Source organism: Hylobates moloch, unplaced genomic scaffold (genome assembly GCF_009828535.3).
Source record: "Hylobates moloch isolate HMO894 unplaced genomic scaffold, HMol_V3 SCAFFOLD_11, whole genome shotgun sequence".
Lineage (NCBI taxonomy): Eukaryota > Metazoa > Chordata > Mammalia > Primates > Hylobatidae > Hylobates > Hylobates moloch.
The window spans coordinates 57930292-57952086 of NW_026652286.1; the positions used below are offsets into that span (position 1 = coordinate 57930292).

Sequence of the window (21795 nt, forward strand, 5' to 3'; positions counted from 1 at the left end):
TCAGGGCAGGAAGCCTGACTCCACCTAACTTCTGGTAGTAGTAAACAAATGAAGCAGGCAATGATATATTTATCCTCCCTCTCCCCTCTTCAGTTATCGTGTGAATAAATTACTGTTTGTGGAAACATGGTTGGCTCCTCAAAAAATTTCAGTCTATGAATGCAAAGTAGTAGCGGTATTCTGAGAGCCAGGACCCTAAAAGGCTGCATATCTGCACCCGTGATGTTTGGCACAGCTCCCTTTTGGTATTTAAGTATTAAAATAGCAAACCCCAGTGGAATTTCTTTTGTTGTTCTTAGCATTGTCCCCACCTGGGCATAAATCCTCTTTATTAGATATTTAACACCCCCTGTTTTTACCCATTAGCAAAATAAGGTTACAGAAAGAAGCTTAGTGAACCACACTGATAAACAATAAAACAGAAAAAATAAGATCCAAATGAAGCTTGCCATTATATGCCAAAGTCAACTCCTGATAGATTAGTTAAATGTAAACAGAAACTAGAAGAAAATGAAGGTAAACATCAAATCTCTGGGGCTAGGAAGGATTTTCTTTTTTATCTTAAACATTATGTAAGATCAGAAAGGGAAAGCTTACTCAAAAAGTTACGTATAATTTTTAAAATTATGTGACTTCTGAGGTCTCTCCAGCCCCTTCTTCCACTGGATTTTCTTGACATTTTACTCTTCATACCCAACTACTGAAGCCAAACCCAAATCCACTAACCAGCTCTCTGGCCCTATCTTTAGGTGTTCCTCTGCTTGGAACGCCTTTCCTACTTTGTCCCTTGTCACTCCAGTAAAGCTTTTTATTCTTAGTTAAGAATCATCTCTGAAGCCTTTTCCTGGCCCCTACATGTCCAATTGGTCACTCACATCTGTTAGTGCATCCACTTATAGCCTATTTGTACTTCTGGTGGAGGATGTGAAAATTTTATTGCAGTCACTGTTTATCTGCCAGCTTCCCTCTGTTAGACTGTAAGATCCTTAAGGGCAGGGACTGTGTCTATTTCATCCTTGATGATTAGACTAGTGCCTGGCACATGAGGGAGATTCAGATAAATGTGTATTAAGTGGGTGTTGAAGGTAAAAATCAAATTGAGAAAAATATCCATAATATGACAGACACTACTTTTTTTTTTTTTTTGAGACAGTCTCCCTCCATCACCCAGGCTGGAGTGCAGTGGTACGATCTCCATTCACTGCAACCTCCGCCTCCCGGGCTCAAGCAATTCTCCTGCCTCAGTCTCCCAAGTAGCTGGGATTACAGTTACATACCACCACACCTGGCTAATTTTTGTATTTTTAGTAGAGACAGGGTGTCACCATGTTGGTCAAGCTGGTCTTGAACTCCTGACCTCAAATGATCCACCCGCCTCAGCCTCCCAATGTGCTGAGATTACAGGCATGAGCCATCGCACCCAGCCCATACACTACATTTTTTAAATAAATATTTTATACATATCAACAAAACATTAACATCTAAAAAGAAAAATAAACAATTAAATTCACAAAAATGGCCAAGAATTGAACGTCTACAGTGATCCAATAAATACAAGTTAAAATTAGATATGATTTCGGCCGGGCGTTGTTGGCTCACGCCTGTAATCCCAGCACTTTGGGAGGCCGAGGCGGGCAGATCACGAGGTCAGGAGGTTGAGACCATCCTGGCTAACACGGTGAAACTCCATCTCTACTAAAAAAATACAAAAAATTAGCCGGGTGTGGTGGCAGGCGCCTGTAGTCCCAGCTACTCAGGAGGCTGAGGCAGGAGAATGGCGTGAACCTGGGAGGCAGAGCTTGCAGTGAGCTGAGGTCGCGCCACTGCACTCCAGCCTGGGCGACAAAGCGCGACTCCATCTCAAAAAAAAAAAAAAAAAAAAAGATATAATTTCATGTATCAAATTAGTCAAAAAATTTTCTCTTAAGACTAGCCAGGACTGGAAAGGCGTATTGAAATAGGCACTCTCTTAAACTGTTGGTGAAACTCAGTTGGCAGTAGGTATTGAGAAATTAAGATATTTTTATGGCTTTTGAACTAGCAATTCTTCTGGGGAGATCTTGCTTAGGAAATAATCTGAAAGAAAACATTTTGCTCAAAACTCTTCATTGTAGTGTGGTTTGTAACAACTAAAAGTTGGATACCCAAGTGTTCAAAAAAAAAAGGGGAACGGTTACAAAAATTATGATATATTCATACAAAAAATATTGTGCAGCCACTAAAACTTATTACATTCATAGGTAATTTTTAATAGCATGGAAAGTCTTATGTTAGAAATACAACTGAAAAAGGCAAAATACAAAACTTAAAATTCAGATGATTTCAATCCTGTGAAAATTAAGGGTAGGGAAAAGAGTTGACTATTCCTGTGGTCACAGTTTCTGGTGGTCAGACTTACTATCTCTCAAGTCATGATGATAAGGAAAAACCCTGGGTGTCATTATAGATATGAGATGAATTTTTAAATGCTTCAGATTTCACTGAGAGTGAAACGAATCTGAAAGAAGAGCTTCAGGTTTTTCCCTCACTGTCAAAGATCAAGGTCTCATGTTTCAAATCCTGAATTTCTTGTCTATATATGGAAACCAAGACTGAGGACTGGGGAAATTTCTTTAGCTGAAATTTTAACAACTACATAAACAGTAGGATATTGAAGTTTTGTGAAAGTGAATTCCAAAGACTTTAAAAATGTGAATTAAACTTATTTGTAATTTTTCCACATTTCTCTTCTGTCCTTTTCCTGAAATTTCAAGCTTCATATGCTTAAATGGAGCTCATCTAGTTATTTCCAAGGCAAATGAGTAGAAAATTAGAATGGTCCTCTTAAATAAACGGGTCTTACAAACATTGAAAATTTTATTTGTTGATTATATGGTTGTCTGATATCATAAAGTGAATTCACAAAATATATTTCCTGAGAGGAGGAAAAGAATGCAGAAAAATACTCAGAAAAGATACATATACATTTGTTTTTTTACCAGTCAGGGTCTCTGTTGCCCAAGCTGGAGTGCAATAGCGTCATCATAGCTCACTGCAGTCTTGAATTCCTGGGCTCAAGCAATCTTCCTGCCTCAGCCTCCCAAGCAGCAAGGACTACAGGTGTGTACCACCATGTTCAGCTAAATTTTCCACATTTAAAAAAGCTTATCTTTCTTTTTTGCAAATATATTTTAATACACATTTCTATTAAACTTATATTTACATTATTTAAAATAACATACATCTATAGATTACTTATCAAGACCAAGAATCTGATAAGATCCTAATCAATATTCATTCATTTATTCAATAAACATTTGCAAGATTGCTTGCAATGCTAGGTGCTAAGAATATATTAGTAAAATAGATATGATCACTGTCCTCAAATAACTTAGTTTAGTAATCACTTTGGTTCCTCTCTGCCGTGGTTGTCTTCTTTGCTCGATCATTTTTTTTCTAGCTCCCCTCCTAAAAGTATCCCGTATACTCCCTTCCCAGAGATCCAAGGTGACCAATGCTCTCCCTTGTGGTGACCAATGAGTCCTCTCCACTTATCTTTAAGTCTTTCCATGCCTCCCTCCTTTTTAAAGCTACCATTTACAGAGCTCTTCTAGGTAGTGGGCATTTATTTGTACATCTCTCACTTAATTCTGATGATATTCTTGAAGGGTAGGCATTATTATCCACATTTTATAGATTACAGGTAACAAAGAAACCAAGGTTCAGAGAGGTTAAGCAAATTATCTCATGCTACCCAGAGAATAAGTGATAGAGCCAGAATTCAAATCTAGATCTTTTTGATACCAAAGCCCATGATCTTAGATCACACTTCATTTGTCCATTTGATCATTCATTCATTCATCTCACATAGACTGAGAAACTATTATATCCAAGATTGAAGTCCCAACTCTCAGGATGATTACAGTTTAGTGATAGACATGGATAAACGGATAACAATTCAGTGTGAACACTGCTAAAGTAATCATAGATAAATTAGACATCACTCTTTTCAAAGATACAGTGGTAAACACTGGGTGTTACTGAAGGCACAAAGAAGGGATACAAAACCAGTCTTGGATGGAAGGGGCATATTAGTCAAGATTGTTTTAATAGAAACCCAATTCAATTTAGCTAAGCAAATGGAAATATATTGGCTCACAGAAAGTGCACAGAGGGAGCTCATAGAGTCAAAGCAGGAGAGGCAGGAACTAGGTAGAACCTCAAGAACCAAAACTGCAGTTGCAAAACCACAAGGACTCTTTATTTCTCCATCTATTTCTCATTTCTATTGTAGAAAGGGTGGATGTGTGATTTTCTCCAGCCACAGTTTGCACCAAGGACAGGGTAGTTCCACTGAATTTATGTGGGGATGAGATCTGTAATAGTGCTGGTGGGTGGGTATTCAGTGGAAAGAAAAGAAAGCAAAAATTTTGAGGCTACTGGCAAGAGAGTGGTTGACTGGATAGACAAGTGATAGTGGAAGGTGACTGATAGGGGTTTGAGGGATGGAGTCCACAATGACTTTTAAAAATAATGTTACAGATTAATGAACTGAAAGCTGAAAGCATAGGAGATTTTGGTCAGAGTGGGATGTTTACATTTAATGCTTCAAAGGTAGAACTTCCCAGTTACAAGGAAGTTCATGGATTTGTGTGGCTGAAAAGGAATAGAGGTTAAGGACATTCAAATCGAGGAGGTTAAGGACATTCAAATCGAGGAGGTCAAGGAACTAAGAAGCCAGGGTGTCTGATGAACATTCATATTCTGTGGAGCCAGGTGCCAGGGTCGTCAATGAATGAGTTGAGAAGGATGGTAGAGGACAAGAATGAGTGGAAGGGATAATAATAATAGCAAACACTTACAGAATGCTATCTGTCAAAAGTGAGCACTATATTGATTCATTTATTTCACCTATGGAGTAGGCACAATGCCCCCCCCCGCCTTTTTTTTTTCACAGATGAGATACAAAGAAGTTAGGTAACTTGTCCAAGGTCACACAGCTACTAAGTGGTTTAATATGAATTTTGAGATTCAAATCGAAGCTACCTGTTTCTGGAGGTCACTTAACCATTACACTGTACTCCCTTCCTGATACAACTGGACGGCACACATCCTTAGAAACATTTATAGGAAGAGAGAGGAGCAATGATCTGAAATCTGATCCCACATCCTGATTGAGGTACTGGGTGTGAGAGTGAGTTTTCTTTTTGTAAGGCTGAAGGAGAACCAGTTCTTTTGGAAAAAGCCAGCCAAAGAAATAGAATAGTCTGTGATTGAATCAAGTATGTGGGGACATTTTTTTTTTATAAAACAAACTAGTGAATAAGCCTGGGAGAGAGTGAAGATGAGAGTAGATGAGAGACCAATCCCAAAGCAGAATGGGAATGAAAGTACAGTGGAAAGAGATATTTGGAGTTTTTTACTTGTATAGTGAGTATGGATGCCACGGATCTGCAAAGATGTCTAAGCAAGTTCCCTGGAAAATACAGCTGAGGGGAAGGGTGGTAGGCATCTCTGAAAGAAGCTAGCCTAGCTTAACAGTAACCATGCTTTGGGTGGACTGCTAGACCACGTGAGAAGTCCAAGGAGTTCCCAGAATCCTCATCACCTACTTAGAAGCTAGAGCAGTCACAGTAAATGGAAGAATTTAGGCCTCTCTAAAAAGACTCAGCATTGACCCTTAGAAATTTTACTTTATTTTAAAAATAATGGTATTTTGAAATATTTTCACTTGAGGTAGAAACAAATTGCATGTATACCTAGCTCTTGATTTCGCCAGTGTCTATATAACATCCCATTCTTCTAATAATGAACCATTTTCCTTTGGCCACAGGGTGGCACATTACCCAGGCTAGGTGAATCATATTACACCATCCACAGTGAATGGTCTGATAGGTGGGCATATGACACAGACCTGGCCAGTTTCCACCATAGGTCTCTCAAGCTGAACCTAGGAAAGAGAAGTGCTTTAGCTGAGAGGTTGTGATGTTGAACCTGGCTGAGGTGCTATTTCTCACTCCCTGAAGAAGAGAGATCGCATCTGAGTTTCTGGTTCCAGTCTGCAAGTCCCCAAAATAACCTAGGTTCCCACAGTACTTCTTTATTCTGTGAGCTAACCCAGTATATTTCCAATAAATCCTCCTTTTTGGCTTATTACCAGTTGGGCTTCTGAAAAAAAAAAAAGCCCTAAAATATGCAGTTCAAGAAATGCCTCTAGCTTAAAAAAAAGTACTTTGAAGTTTAAGCAGGCTCTTTGCCTAAAAGTTACACTGGCTCAAAAGCATGTCAACCTGAGTTCACTAAAGAATTCAAGTTGCCTACATTTTTTTAAAGAGACAGGATCTCCTTCTGTCTCCCAGGCTGGAGTGCAGTGGCACAATCAAAACTCACTGCAGCCTCAAACTCCTAGGCTCAAGCAATTCTCCCACCTCAGCCTCCCAAGTAGCTAGGACTACAGGCACACACCACCATGCCCAGCTAATTTTTTTAGTTTTTCTAGAGATGGGACCTAGCTATGCTGCCCAGGCTGGTCTTGAACTCCTGGCCTCAATCAACGCTCTTGCCTCAGCCTCCCAAAGTGTTGGAATTACAAGCATGAGCCACCACACCCAGCCATGCTTACATTTTATAAAGCATGAAGTTCACACATAGCCTTCCTTTTGAACCAGGTAAGATTAAATTTATGATTTATACTTTTTTTCATGTGAAACCTCTCCTTGGACTTCTTGAGGCAGTCAGAAGTGCTGTGGATAGATGCAAGGAAGGTGGGGGGTTCTATTTTCCACTTTGGTGTTTTGAAGATGAGGGATCGGGGGATAGGACGAGGCAGGCAGTCCTGGTCCTAGATGGGGAGATAAAGGAGCCAATCTCATTAGTGCTCCAGAGCTGGTTGGATGCTGGTTTTACAGGTAACTGAAAGGCTGAGAAAGTAGCTTGTACTATGATGTGGCACAAGCCAGAACAGGGTTTGTGCTTCTGCCACTGTGCTCTAGGAAGTGTGACTCTAATTAGCTCATTTTGCCCTTCCCTAAGGTCAGAGCAGGAATGATAAATAGAGCTAGACTAAGCACTCTAATAAAAAATCTGGGTTGGGAGGCTGAGGCGGGCAGATCACAAGGTCAGAAATTCTCGAGACCGGCCTGGCCAACATGGTAAAACCCCACCTCTACTAAAAATACAAAAATTGGCTGGGCGTCGTGGTGGGCACCTGTAATCCCAGCTACTCAGGAGGCTGAGGCAGGAGAATTGCTTGAACCCAGGAAGCGGAGGTTGCAGTGAGCCGAGATCACACCATTGCACTCCGGCCTGGGTGACCAAGCGAGACTCCATCTCAAAAAAAACAAACAAAAAAAAAAACAAAAAAAACACCTGAGGAGACAATGGAAAGGGCATTGACCTAGGTTAGTCGCTCTTATTGACAAGTGGGTAGAACGTTCTAGTACCTGTTTGGGAAAACAGGCAAGCATTCTAGTTGTTTTCAATGACATTTATGAGATGCTTGTTGTAAGATCCCATGTTCGCCTGTCACTCAGGCTTTCTTGAACCTACATTAAATCAGTGCTTGTTTTGAGAAAATTAAGCTGGTTGGGTCCTAAGGGAGAGTAATGTGCTTCATATACTAAAATCATCCCCAAAGCATTTTAACTACTTTAAAAAAAAATCCTTGAGATCTGCTATGTCCTTTAAAACAAAATAAATAAAAATAAAAATCCTACTCTTAATAACATAGCCAAAGTTGCCCACTTAGGGGAGATGATGCCCAGAATTGCAGTGAAGACTGTAGAAATATTAGCCCAGAAGAAGTTCATTAGCCTTGTTAGGAAATTTAGATGTTTAGAATTCCTAAAATATTTTATTTAAAATGAGAAGTCAGGCTAATTTTCTAATACAATTTAAATCAAATGATAATTTATTCTAAGGGTTTTTACAAAATACTTTATGAAAATTTTACATACATAAGAAGTACAATATAACTGAACAACTTACATTCTAATTAAAACTTTGTTGCAAAACATGTTTGTGACTACTCTTATGCTGCTTTCATATAGTAAATTTATAAGAAAAACAATCATATATATGCAGGGTTTTAAAAAAATAAACTCATAAAAATACAGGCTTGAGACCTATTTTAGAATTAAGTTAAAACAAGCCAACAACTGAATTTTACCTACAGCCAGCGGGTGGCACTAAAATACATTTGAGGCTTGTTTTAACTGCCTGTTTTCTCAAGGCAGAAAAACACCAGTAAATTCAGTCTCATTGCCCTAATATGGAATTCCATATTTTATTAGAGATTACAGAGAAATCGTTTCTTAAGGTCCATTTTTTTTTTTTATCATCACTGATGTTCTGTCTCCATTCCCCGCTCCACTTTGAGTATCTTTCTGCTACTTTTTCCCCACAACCTACAAAGATCCTGCAAGGGTACCAGAGCCTCTTAACTGTCGCACAGAATTGTGGTGTGAAACACATGATGGCAAACAAGAACATTTTGCTTGTTAACAATACCCCATGTTTAATGCCCTGGGGCAGCTTTTTCTTTGAAGCAGCAGCAGAAATTCAATTTTCCTAGCTTGTTCAAATATCTTCTTTAATGTTGGAGTCACAAATTACACATTTTGTTATTATTTAAATCCCTTGGGCCTTGTAATCAAAGAAGCACATGCAGATTGACTTTTACATGCTGTGTAGTATTCCTTAGTTGCAATAGATAGAAAGTGAGGATATTTGTCCACCTACTCAGATTTTCAAGATCAGATTCCACCAGCTTAGTAGTTTCAGTGGAGGAGCCAGTGGAATTTGGGGTCATTTGGAAATCTTGGCAATCAAAAGCATTCTGAGAGGCAGTGTTGCTTCAATCCAAGTATTGGGGGAGTTTACCATCTTCTCCCAGAGAGCAACTTCCTCTGAAGTAGAGTCCATCCAGTCCACTTCAGTCCCATAACTTTTACCTGAAAAAAGGAAGCTTTGCATTTAGAAAGAAACAGCTCATTGGGGGTGGGGGAAAGACGGAAAGTCATTCCCTAATTATAACCACCAGTGGAAGCTGGGAGGAGCTTTCTTCACTGGGAGGGCAGATGTGAGACTCAATATAAGGAAGAACTGTTCAACTGTCTGAGTGACTCCATTTTTGTAATCATTACCATAATTCCCAGAGCAATGATTTTTCTTCAAGTTAATGTAAAGGCCAGATGAAAATTCATCAGGGAATAAGGGACTTGGGAGGACTCCTGCACTGGGTTGGAGATGACACTAGATAATCTCCAGGTTAGTGTGACTAAGGCTTTAGTGTCTAACATACTCAATTTTGAATCTTGGCTCTGCCACTTTGTAGCTGTGTTACTTTCTTGGACTATCAGTTCCTTTGGGGGTAACATTAGTAATTACCTCATAGACTTGTGAGGATTCAATGAAATAATGTAAATAAAGCATTTAATACAGTGACTGGTGCTCCATAAATGTTATTGTTATTACTTAAAGCATATATTTAGCCTTGAAGGACCATAAATGTTTTTGCAGGGCAGACTAGTGATGAAGGCTTTTCTGTCCCTGCCACCGCCACGATAACTTAAGCTCTATATGGAGAGACACTTCACCCTGTTAATCCTCATATCTGGAGCCCTTGGCACACAACCTGACATTTCTTTCCTCCTTTATTTCACTATACTTAACAGATACCTGTTTTCAGGATATCTCAGTTTTCACTGGGAAGAAGCAAAGCAACAAACAAACCTCTAGTATCTCTAGAAAAATTTGGCTCATGGAGAATTAAAAATGTAGCAAACAGTACCTGTTCCAAAGCCAATCCGAAGACCTCCCAAAAACTGGTTGGTTAATTTGTAATGGTCCCAGACAGTAAGCTCTACACAGGCTTCCATCAGATCTTCAGGCCTGAACCCATCATACACCATAGTGTGGTTGAAGATAGGGTTGGTTGTTTTCCCTACAGCTCTTGTCTTCTGGCGACTTTTCCTACTTGTATCTGGAAGGATGGTACTACAAAAAGAGGCATGATTGTGGGAGCATTTTAGTAAGATAGTGAACATTCATGCTTTCGATACATAAGAACACAGCTATTAAAGATTGACAATGGAGGAAAAGATGTGGAGAGATAGTGGTGGTGGTGGTTTGGCAGACAGTGGGGTAGGGGGTAGGGACACATCATGCTGAAAAGACTCTGGACCTAGAGTCGGCCATACTTGGTTTGAATCCTGACTCTGCTACCTCCTGGGTATGCATTTTAGGGAAAGTTACTCAACCTCACGGACACTTGCTTCTTCATCTATAAATTGGGAATGGTGATGCTCATTTCATAAGGCTAAAATTAGAATTAAATAACATATGCAAAACACTTAGCTCCATGCCTGCATTAAGTAAGTGCTTAATATGCTAGTAATCATTTGAGGATTCCTTTAAAATTTGCAAGCACAGGCTATCCTGATTAGCTGTGATAGCCTAAGACTTTTGTGTTATACAGAATAGAAAAAGAAGAGAAACCTCTCCAAATTGCTAGATTTGACTTCGGAAATAAATTATGTAATTTTTTTTTTTACAATCACTTACATTTCATTTATGATAACAATTAAAATGAACTTTAACCTACCATGCCTCTTATAAGTGGCAATATAAGACAATACAAGTGGCAATACACGGCAAGAAGGTCTGTGAATGGTCTCAGAATGTGACTGACTGACTTGGTCTTAGAATGGGGCTGACTTGAACCAAAAAATCTTACCAGCTGACATCTATAAAAAGTATGTGTAGGGAAAATCATAATATCATCTATGCTACTTAGATATATGTCACATATATATATATTTATTTAATAGAGAAGGGGTTTTGCTATGTTGACCAGGCTGGTCTTGAACTCCTGGGCTCCAGTGATCCGTCTGCCTTGGCCTCCCAAAGTCCTGGAATTATAGGCATGAGACACCTCGCCCTACCAGATATATGTCACATATATTCAAAAAGCTACAGTTGGTCTTCTGGTAGGCTATATATAAATAAAATTAGAGAAACTAGGAGAACATACTAATATCTGTTTGGTTATTATTTACTAGATGCCAGCCACTTTATATGTATAACAGAGAGAAGAGTTTGCCATTTAAAAACCCAAATTGTCTCAAGCTCTTAGTAAGGGTTGATTAGCAAATCATTTTCCAAATATCTGCAGTCTCATACAATGACCCTTTGCAAATAGGCCACAAAACAGGTGGGACAAAGGAAAGACGGAATTCTCCCTGCTCCATAAAGGAGTCAAGGGGTGTGACATGTTACCATTAGAAATTTAATAAACTCTTTTGAACTGATTATTGCCCTCACCAACAGATGTTTTCCCTAGAAGACATTACATATTGAGTATGAGGTCTCTAGTTTCATTTGACCTCTTACTTTATGATTTTAAAGCTAAATGAAGCCTTGAGAGTTCATGATATAGATTCCTCCAGTTCATGTCTCCATTATCCCAAGTAAATTCATTTAAATTATGAATGATGAGTCAGCATTACAGATATAGAGAACTGAAACTAACCAGCAAAGGCCAGGCTACAGAACTGATGCAGACAGAGTCATCAATACTATTACCATTTAACAAAAGAATTTAGATGACTTCCCCTTAGCAGTGGTAGATCAAGGCATTCCTTCACCCAGATGTGCACTTCTCCAGTTGTAGGTAGCTTTTTACCTATAATAGAAAAAGAAGAGAAAATTTTCACTGCCAGTTCTCCCTTGGCAATACTGCATCCAAAGATGTCAGCCTAAAAATGTTCTGGCACAGAGATACTAGCTAGTACTTGATGGTATCATCTGAACTGATTATATCTATACAGTCTTAACTAAGTCTTTCATAATCTGGTTTTCCTAAAATTGATAGCTCTATAAAAAGAATTCATATTGACTTTAAGTACAGAGTATTACATCATTAGTACATCATTCATTTGGGGTTTTGCTTGGTTCAACAAAATCAAACATCAGGAATGTGAATCATCCATTTACAGTTATATTCAAAACATGTCAATGAAATGCATATACCTTTCAAACATTAATACCAATATCAATTGGTGCTAGTGGAAGACATTTAAAACATATTTGGGTATTAAGTAACCAAAACAGGTATTGGCTAAGGTATAGTCATTTTTAAGAGTAGTTATATATATATATATTTTTTTTTGAGACAGGGTCTCACTCTGTCACCCAGGTTGGAGTTCAGTGGCACAATCATGGCTCACTGCAGCCTCAACCTCCTGGGCTCAAGAGATCTTCCTACCTTAGCCCTCCTGGAGTAGCTGCGACTACAGGCATGTGCCACCACACTTAGCTAATTTTTAAATTTTTGTAGAGACAGAATTTCATCATGTTGCCCAGGCTTGTCCTGAACTCCCAAGTTCAAGGGATCCACCTGCCTCAGCCTCCTAAAGTGTTGGGATTACAGGCGTGAGCCACCACACCCAGTCAAGAGTGGTTAAACATTTTATAGGGATATTGTATGTACATACATAATAGTTAATATTATGAGCAGATAATTACTAAGAAGTTGGCTTAGTCTGAAACTGTTGTCTAGGCTGGGTTCATACGAACAGAGGAATGCCACCAGATTTTTCTGAATGGGTTAGCTCAATCAGTCAACCAAACAGTACTTAGTGAGCATCTATCATATGCTCATCTCTGTGCTATGCTAGGAACATCATTAGATATACAGAGAATACATGAAATAATCTATGCCCTTGGGAAATGTTTATAGTTACGTTGGAGAGAATAATTCAAAAAAAATGATAAAAATGTAATATATAGTGAAACTCCAAGTTATTACTGTAATGTTCTAGAAGATGATATGATCAGTGAGATCTAATATAGTTAGGCAAAGCTTTATGGAGGAGATGGGGCTTCATCTAAGACTTTGGTAGGTTGAGGAGAAGAGGAAGCCATTTCAAGGAAGAAAAACTACATGGACAAAAATTCAGACATGGTGGCACCCATCACAACATACAATACCCCTGCCCTCTACTACCAAGTGATAGAAGGAAAAAGGGAAATGGGGTTTCTATGAATGTTGACTTTAAATGATAGGATACAAATTATATGCAAAAGAATATACCTTTTAGGAAAATCCAGAAGTTCAAAGGTGGTAGTCTGACAGCAATCTGGCCTGAAAATATGATTTGCTTGCCCTCTAATTCTTTCTTTTTTGGGGCGTGGGGGGCGGTATAAACTACATCAGAATGCTTTTCTTTAGTTCAGTCACTATCCTCACCATCAATTATTTCTTCCATCTCACTAGCTTCGCTGCCTGGTTACTGAAAGCATTTGAGTTTACAACCCTGGATTTCAGCCATAACATTCATACAGATTCTTAAAGAGACTAACTTGGGGAACTTGCTTGGGAAATGGAGCAAGGAGCTGGCTGGCATTCATTTCCTGCTAGTCTCTTGCTCCTTAACTGGGCTGAAGACCTGACAAGGAGGCAATTGATAATCTTGAGGGAAAAGCTCTATCTCTTAATGAGACCCTAAGAGTGGAGGGTGAATGAGCTTTAAGTTCTCTGGAGTCCTCTTAATTGCCACCTGTGAAAAAGAACACTCAAGTTCTATTCTTATAGCACTATCAATAAGTCCAAATTCCAAACACAGGAATACACAAATTCTGAATACAGGACATTCAAATTGTGCAGATACAAACTTTTTGGAGAGTGAGGTGAAACCTAATGACTATAAACTAAAAAAAAAAAAATGAGAACTTTCTCATAGAAACAGAAAGTAAAATCATGATTACCATAAGCTGGTAGTAGGGGAAAAGGAAATTGTTGGTTAACAGATAAAGAGTTTCAGATTTGCAAGTGAAAAGGTTCTGGAGATCTGTTTCCCAACAATGTGAATATACTTAGCACCACTGAGCTGTACACTTAAAAATGGTGAAGAAGGTAGATTTTATGTGTTTTTTTCCACAATAACAAAAAAAGAATTTTCTTATTTACAACTGTGAATAGACTCATTTGGTCTATACGTTACTAACTTGATACGTTTGTTTAGGGCCTCGCCTTTGAAAACGCATTAATAAATACTGTGAGAAGGGAGGGATAAGGAAACGACATAAATCTGAACAGAAAATCATTACATACCAGGGACTGGTTCTGGGACATACTGGAGAGCTAGTTTCATTTCACCTCTGTTTTCTGCTTCAAGGGCAACTGGTGCTGTCTGAAAAGTGAAAAAATGTCAGCAGGTGGGAGACAGACTTTTCATCCTGTTTGTTGGTATAGGTCCCATTGCAGAACCATTATCTGTCCCATTTCTGGGACCATGTGTCACTTATGAGTGCTCTGGATTAAAATTTCTCTCTGCATCAGAACTAGACTGTTGCCTTAATACCTGGGAAAACTAGGCTGTCTATCTTGAAAAATCTTGCAGGATACCCAGAAAATATTTCAAGGCCTTTAGTCTCAAAGATGGTGAAGAAACCAGAATGGCTTTCTTAGAGATGGGAGAGGTTTCTTAGAATGCTTTAATTTTGATCAAAACACAAATATTTTATTAGCTATTAAGCCAGCATATAAAACAATTTAGTTGTATTCCCTTTATTTGAAGGAGTATGAGATAGTGTGTGAAAGTAAGTGGGAAAAGGCCGTATCTTACATTTTCAAAGCTGCACTAATCTGATTATTTTAGGCCAAATGCATAGAATTCTGTAAGTATAACAAAGACTGAACAATAATTTTTTAAACTTCTATCTGTTATTTTCAAGTACACATTGAATATTCCTTATCTGAAATGCTTGGGATCAGAAATGTTTCAGATTTCGGATTTGTTTTTTGAAATTTGTAATATCTGCATATACGTAATGAGATATCTTAGGGATGGAAGCCAAGTCTAAACACAAAATTCATTTATGTTTCATATACATCTTCTACACATAGCCTGAAGGTAGTTTTATGTAACATTTTTAATAACTTTATGCAACCCATCGCATGAAGCAGGTGTGGAATTTTCCACTTGTGGCATCATATCGGCACTCAAAAAGTTTCAGATTTTGGAGCATTATGGACTTGAAATTTTTGGATTAGGGATGCTAAACCTGTATAAGAAACCTGTATAAGATAGTTTTACTTTCAAATTCTGGCTCTTTAGAGCTTTATTTTCAAAACTTGGGTATGTATCAGAAACGTAATGGTAGCCAGTTAAAAATGAGATGCTTTTGATATCTTCTGAGGAGTTCAGGTCTTGGGTAGGGCTAGAAATAAGGGCTTCAAGTGATTTTGATGTAACATTTGAGAACCATTTCTTTAGTGGAACTAAAACAGTTCCACTGTTGCGTAGACACTAAGTTATCATTTGTATTAGTTATATTTATCACTTCCTACTACGATGAACTAGCTTGGATCACATCAACCCCTAAACTAAGAACAATTTACAAGGCGGGATTTTAAAAATCAATTTGAAAGTGCTAAGGAATTATTAACACAGACAGGACTCAAATGAATGAGATCTTAGAATCTGACATTCTTCTCTGCTTTTCACTTTGAGACATTTAAATAGTGCCAAACTGAGCACATAAAAAGCCTAACAGAAAGAGACTGAAAAGGTGAGCAGGACTTTTAGCAGTTTCATGAGGCTGGGGAGACAAAACTTGGAGTCCATGGCCTGCCAAGAAGGAATGGCACTGGAAAAATACTCTAGACCAGTGGTTTTCAAAGTATGGTTTCTAGTCCAGCAGCATTGACACGGAACCTGTTAAAAATGTGTATTCTTGGGCCCATAAACCTTGGGAATAGGGCTCAGAATCTAGTGGATTTTTTTTTTTTTTTTTTTGAGACAGGGTCTCGCTTTGTTGCCTAGGCTGGAGTGCAATGGCATGATCTCAGTTCACTGCAACCACCACCTCCCGGGTTCAAGTGATTCTCCCATTTCAGCCTCTTGAGTAGCTGGGACTAAAGATGCATGCCACCACGCCTGGTTAATTTCTTTGCAAAGGCAGGGTTTTGCCACGTTCCTCAGGCTGGTCTCCATCCAACTCCCGGACTCAAGCAATCCACACCCCAACCTCCCAAAGTGCTGGGATTACAGGTGACAACCACCATACCCAGCCCCAGAATCTGTGATTTAATAAGTCCTTCAGGTGAATCAGATGCATGCTGATTTTGAGAACTATTTCCCATGGCTTTCAGTTGGAACCTCTGAAGGGCCTTAGCCTAGGAATATGAGCAAACAAAAACTAGACCAGATCACATGAAAACTGGGCTTGTGCTTCAAAGTCAGTTCATTCCCAGATTACATGAAGGTGGTCTATGCCTGCTGTGTCAGAAGCAAAAGTAAATCCTCCCAAATTATTCCTAGAACATTCTCATATGCAATCCCCCACATATGATCAAAAAATGAACAGGCATACCAAGACAAAGAACTAAGTGTCCAAACTAAGATTTTAAAAAATAGATAAGCAGGACTCACAAATGTTTAAGATACTGGAATTTTCAAGTACATACATTAAATAACTTTGCATGCTATATTTTTAAAGACAATGTTAAGACAGAATTTTTGGAGAGAAATGGAATCAAAATAGTCAAAATAAAATATACTTTTGAAAATATAAGTTTTATATTATAGATTGACTTAAATTGTAGATGGTTTTAACAACAGAATAGACATAGCAGATATAATTGTTGAATTGTAAAAAGGTTAGCAAAAAATGGACTGAAATATAAGAAAAAAAGAATATACAGAAAGGACCATAAGAGACATATTGGACAGAATAAAAAGGTATAACATACTTGTAATTGGAGTTTCCAGAAGGAGAGAAGAAAATAGTGGGGCAAAAGTAATATTTGAGGAAATAATTGCTGAGAAATTTTCAAAGTGATGAAAGATACCAAAACATAGATAGATTCAAGCAGCTCACTGAACCCCAAACCTCAGGATAAATTAAAGAAAACTACACCTAGGCTCATTATAGTACAATTATTAAAAATCAAAGACAAAGAAAAGTATCCTAAAATCTGGAAAAGAACACATAACCTTCAAAGGAGCAAAAATAAGACTAATAGCTGACTTCACAACAGAAATGACCAAATACTATGAAATGACATCTTCAAAACACTGAAAGAAATAATTGTCAACCTAGCAACAGAGCAAAAATATCCCTCAAAGATTGAAAAAGATGTTATGATACCAAGAAAATCTGAAAGAATCTGTTGCCAGGAGATATTCACTAAGAGTAAAACTAAAGGAGAGTCTTGAACAGAAGAAACAACTCCACGGATAAATCCAGAAAAGGATAAAGAGCAAGGGAAAGGCAAATATGTGGTTAAATCTAAATTAATAGACTGTATAAAATAATAACAGTAATGTCTTATGGGACTTAAAAATATATACAATTAAAACATGACCAAAAATAGCACAAAGGATGGGAGAATGGGTAAATGGAGTTAAAATGTTCTTGGTTCCTTTCATTGTTCTGAAAGTGGCAAAAGTTGTAATTTATATTACAGTTTGAATTCAAGGGTACATATTATAATCTCTACAGGAACTAATAAAGAAAAATGAAAATAAACTATGACTGACATATTAAGAGAGAGAAGAAATGGAATAATAATCCCAAAGGAGGCAATTATGAAAATAAGAAAACAGGACAAATAGTAAGATACTACATTTGGACCCAAATATGTCAATAATTATATTAAGTGCAAATGGACTAGATAATCCAATTAAGAGACAAATATTTTAAGACTGGAAAAACATCAAAACTATTGCTTATGAAAATATATCTGAACTACAAGAATTTTAAAAGGCTGAAAATCAAAAGATAGAAACAAAGTTCTAATCAAAAGGAAGCTAATAGAGCTATACAAATACAGGCAAAGTAGATTTTAAGGCAATAAGCATTACTAGAGATAAAAAGGGAATTTCAAAATGATAAAATGGTTAATTCATCAAGAAAATATAATAATTATAGTTGTATGTATATGTAATAAGACAATCTCAAATATAGTGAATCAAAAATAGTAAAACTAAAAGGAGAAAAAGACAAATCCACAATTCTAACTCTCCTAGTAATTCACAGTACACACAGACATAAAATCCATGAGGATATAAAAGATTTCAGGAACCAGTTTTGACTTAACTGATAAATATAGAACATTACATCCTTTAATCATTGAATACACTTTTTGGTTTCAAGTGACACATGGAACATTTATCAAAATTCAGCCACATATTAAGCTAAAAGTCAGTATCAAATTTCAAAGGACTGAATTGTTCAAAAGACCTTCCTGAAGTCTCTGAAACATTTGTGTTAAGTGATTTAAACATTCTCCCAATAACCTTCTTTACCTTTCTTTTTTTTCCTCTAGTTTAAAATTATCCCAAACTACAGATCTGTACTCTGAATTAAATGCAATTAAGCTTTTTCCTATACACCAGGCCCCACATCAACCAACCAAATAAGCAAACAAAAAATTCCGGACTCACCTTCCGCTTCAGAGGGTACCATCTCAATTGTTTATTCTGTTTGTTATCCCAGTCCCATGTTTCCAAATCAAGTTCCACCTCCCCTAGGAAACTATTGCGCTTAAATGTATCCCGATGCCAAACGGACAGGTTCAGTTTCTGTGTCTTTAAGATTTGTTTTTCAATTTTATACTGAAGTTCAAAGAAGAAAATTAAATGATGAATAACATTACTTGATGCCAAAGTTATAACACAGAGATGAAGAGAAAATTCATCTGTATATATCAAATTTTCTTATCTGTTAGGTTTCAAGTCCCAAAAATATTGCAAAGTCACCTTATTCTAAGTGTCTTGTTTCAAAGAGCTAAAATCCATCTTTCATAAAAGCTGATTTGCTTCCCCACTCTGGAAAAACAAACCAAGGCTCAAATATCATAGTTGGTAATAGCTCTCTAACAATAAAAGCCAATTTTTCAATTTTTGCTGAATATTTTTAGGCTAGATGTAATACAAAATTCAGTCTAAAATACAAATCAAATGTAACCCAATTCTCTGTTTTCTACTTAAGAACAAGGTCTTTTTTAAAATAGTCTTTTTAGAGCAGTTTTCAGTTTACAGCAAAACTGAGCAGAAAGAACAGAGTTCCCATATGCCATGTATGCCGCCACATACACACACCTCCCCCATTATCAACATCCCACACAGACGAGGTATTTAAAATAAATAAACTTGTCTTTTCCTGCTTCATATGGTCAAGTAGAAAAGATCTGGCATCCTAACAGTTTTTCATCTCAAATGTAGTCAATCTTTAATTATATATAATCATGGAAAGGACAACAGTACTTCTAATCTAAAAATAATTCCCATTTGGCTTCATGATGTACTACTTGAATGTCCATTGTGGTTGTAGTAAGTCTGCCTTTCTCTGAGCTTAACATTTAAATTATCTGGCTTTTCCTGAGTGTAGGGTTGAAGTAGCTGACCCAGAAATAGCCAGGGTACTAGGGTATGTTAGGTAACATGGGCACAGTAATATGGCGCCGGTTCCGGGTTCTCCACCCCGGGAGCCCGCCAACAGAAGGCCAATTAGGGAAGAACACCTCCTGTCTTTTACCCAAACCCCACCCCTAAGCCAATCACCGATGCCCACGCAGCCCCACTAAGTATAAAAACCCAGCACCTAAGGAGCTCGCCCCTTCTTCCTTCCTTCTCCTCCAATAAAATCTGTTGACGGCGACCAGCGTGTCTTTGGTTTGAGCCCAATCAGGCGCGACTCTTTGAGTCGGTCCGACTCTTTCAGGATATATCAGTTAAACTGTAATTAAAAACTTGCTACAAAAATTCTACAGGTGGTTAATTCAGACCATGGATGACTGTTGATTTAACTGCTTATTTTTCCAGAGGATGATCAAATACTTGGACAGAGTTTTCAGAAAGAGGGAATGAACAACACTTATTTTTAGTTTTAAATGATCTGTTAGTCATGACTAAGGCAGCATGATGTAGTTTTGGGGGAGAAAAAGAATATGAGCCAAGTATACTTTCTATTCATCTGTCCATTTATCTTTCCAGTAAACATATTTTGAATACCTATCCCAGATTAAGGATCAAGATTTATTAAATGCTTAATGTGCGTTGATCTTTCACACAAATTAACTAATTTACTGTTCTCAACTGCTAAGGTAGGTAGGTAAGTAGTATTATCTTCCTTTTGCAAATCTGAAAACTAGCATTAACCCGACTTGGCAGATCTGAGGTGCCCAAAGACACACAGTTTACAAACAACACTGAGTTGGTCCCTACCCTCATGGAACTTATAATTTAGTGGCAAGGAAGACAATAAAACCACTAGTTAAACTGCTGTTAACATATCCGGCTATAAAGCAAGATTATTGAGGCAGCAGACAGCAGGAGAACTTAGGGGTTAAGCACAGTCCCTCATAAGAGGAGGTATTTAAGACAGTGTAGGAGGTAGTTAGGGAAATAATGTGTGGAAGAATATTCCAGCCTGAAGGAACAGAAATTCACAGAATTGTGAGAAAATGTACTTCCTTAAAATAATGAAAAGAATTCAGGGTGACTGGAACAAAGACTATGAGAGAAGGAAGTTGAGGCTGGAGTTCAGGTTGTGAAGGGACTAGTGTGCATGTTAAGAAAGATTGCTTTGACCCTAAGGGTTATAGAAAGCAGAAAAATAGCATAATCAGAATTGTGCTTTTAGAAGATCATTCTGGTTGCAATGCTCAACTTTATCAGCTGTGGGTTTTTTTTTGTTTTTGTTTTGTTTTGTTTTGTTTTTTGAGACAGAGTTTCACTCTTGTCACCCATGCTGGAGTGCAGTGGTGTAATCTCGGCTCACTGCAACCTCTGCCTCCCCGGTTGACGCCATTCTCCTGCCTCAGCTTCCCGAGTAGCTGGGATTAAAGGTGCCTGCCACCATGCTGGCCCATTTTTGTATTTTTAGTAGAGACAGGGTTTCACCATGTTGGCCAGACTGGTCGTGAACTCCTGACCTCAAGGGATCCACCCACCTTGGCCTCCCAAAGTTGCTGGGATTACAGGCGTGAACCACCTCACCCAGCCAAGCTATGTGTTTTTAAATAAGTTACTTCATTTCTCCAAGTTTCATTTGCCTCATCTGTGAGATGCAGATACCAATACCAGCCTGCCAGTGTATGTATGGGGAGTGAATGAAATAATGTATACAACATTCATGTTGTTTTGTCTCAAACAAAACAGCCTCAGAACATTTGTATTCCTTTCCTTCTCCTCTCTTGGTGACTGACTTTATCCTGCAGAGCTACTACCCAAAGAAGACATGGTAAACAGGTCACCATCTAGGATTTTCCTATAGAGAGAGTTCATAGATACCCGCAGTATTTCGTTATACACAGGATTCAAGGTTTTCTTCACTACGAGTGTTTTCTTCTTGCCCATTTTGCCTTTGTCTGGTAACAAATAGGCCTTTACATATCTGAAAAGGAGAATTGAACAGACAAAGTCAAATAAAATAAAAGTAATGTTTCCACCTCTAGTTTTTTAAATACACTGAAAACTGACAGCAGAAATAATTATTTCATGACACTGAGAAAAGCAGTGAATAACAAATTTTCCCACCAATACCTTTATACTTAAATGTGCAAAGGGTTTTAGTGGAATGGATCATTTTATATTGTTTTGAAGATTTTTAACGGACATTTCCTGAATTCCGTTTTTCCTTTGGCCTTAACTAATATGCAGGGGTGGAAAGGGGCAGAAAACACACTTCCAGGCCAGGCAAGGTGGCTCACACCTGTAATCCCAGCACTCTGGGAGGCCAAGGTGAGCAGATCACCTGAGGTTGGGAGTTCAAGACCAGCCTGACCAACATGGAGAAACCCCATGA

The 21795-nt window shown here is 37.9% G+C and overlaps 1 protein-coding gene across 12 annotated transcripts in view; it reads right to left on the bottom strand.

The window, feature by feature from the left end:
* Positions 1-7857: 7857 nt before the first annotated feature.
* SYTL2 (synaptotagmin like 2) overlaps positions 7858-21795 on the bottom strand; it is a 118775-nt gene continuing 104837 nt past the window's right edge. For all 12 annotated transcript variants that reach the window (XM_032167072.2, XM_032167070.2, XM_032167067.2 and 9 more), the window contains 6 exons: positions 21282-21384; positions 18432-18602; positions 14093-14171; positions 11563-11662; positions 9770-9975; positions 7858-8930 (listed from right to left, as the gene is read on the bottom strand). In XM_032167072.2, the coding sequence (XP_032022963.1) occupies positions 8785-8930; positions 9770-9975; positions 11563-11662; positions 14093-14171; positions 18432-18602; positions 21282-21384 (805 nt within the window). In that variant the 3' untranslated portion in view covers positions 7858-8784. The remainder of the gene's footprint in view (positions 8931-9769; positions 9976-11562; positions 11663-14092; positions 14172-18431; positions 18603-21281; positions 21385-21795) is intronic.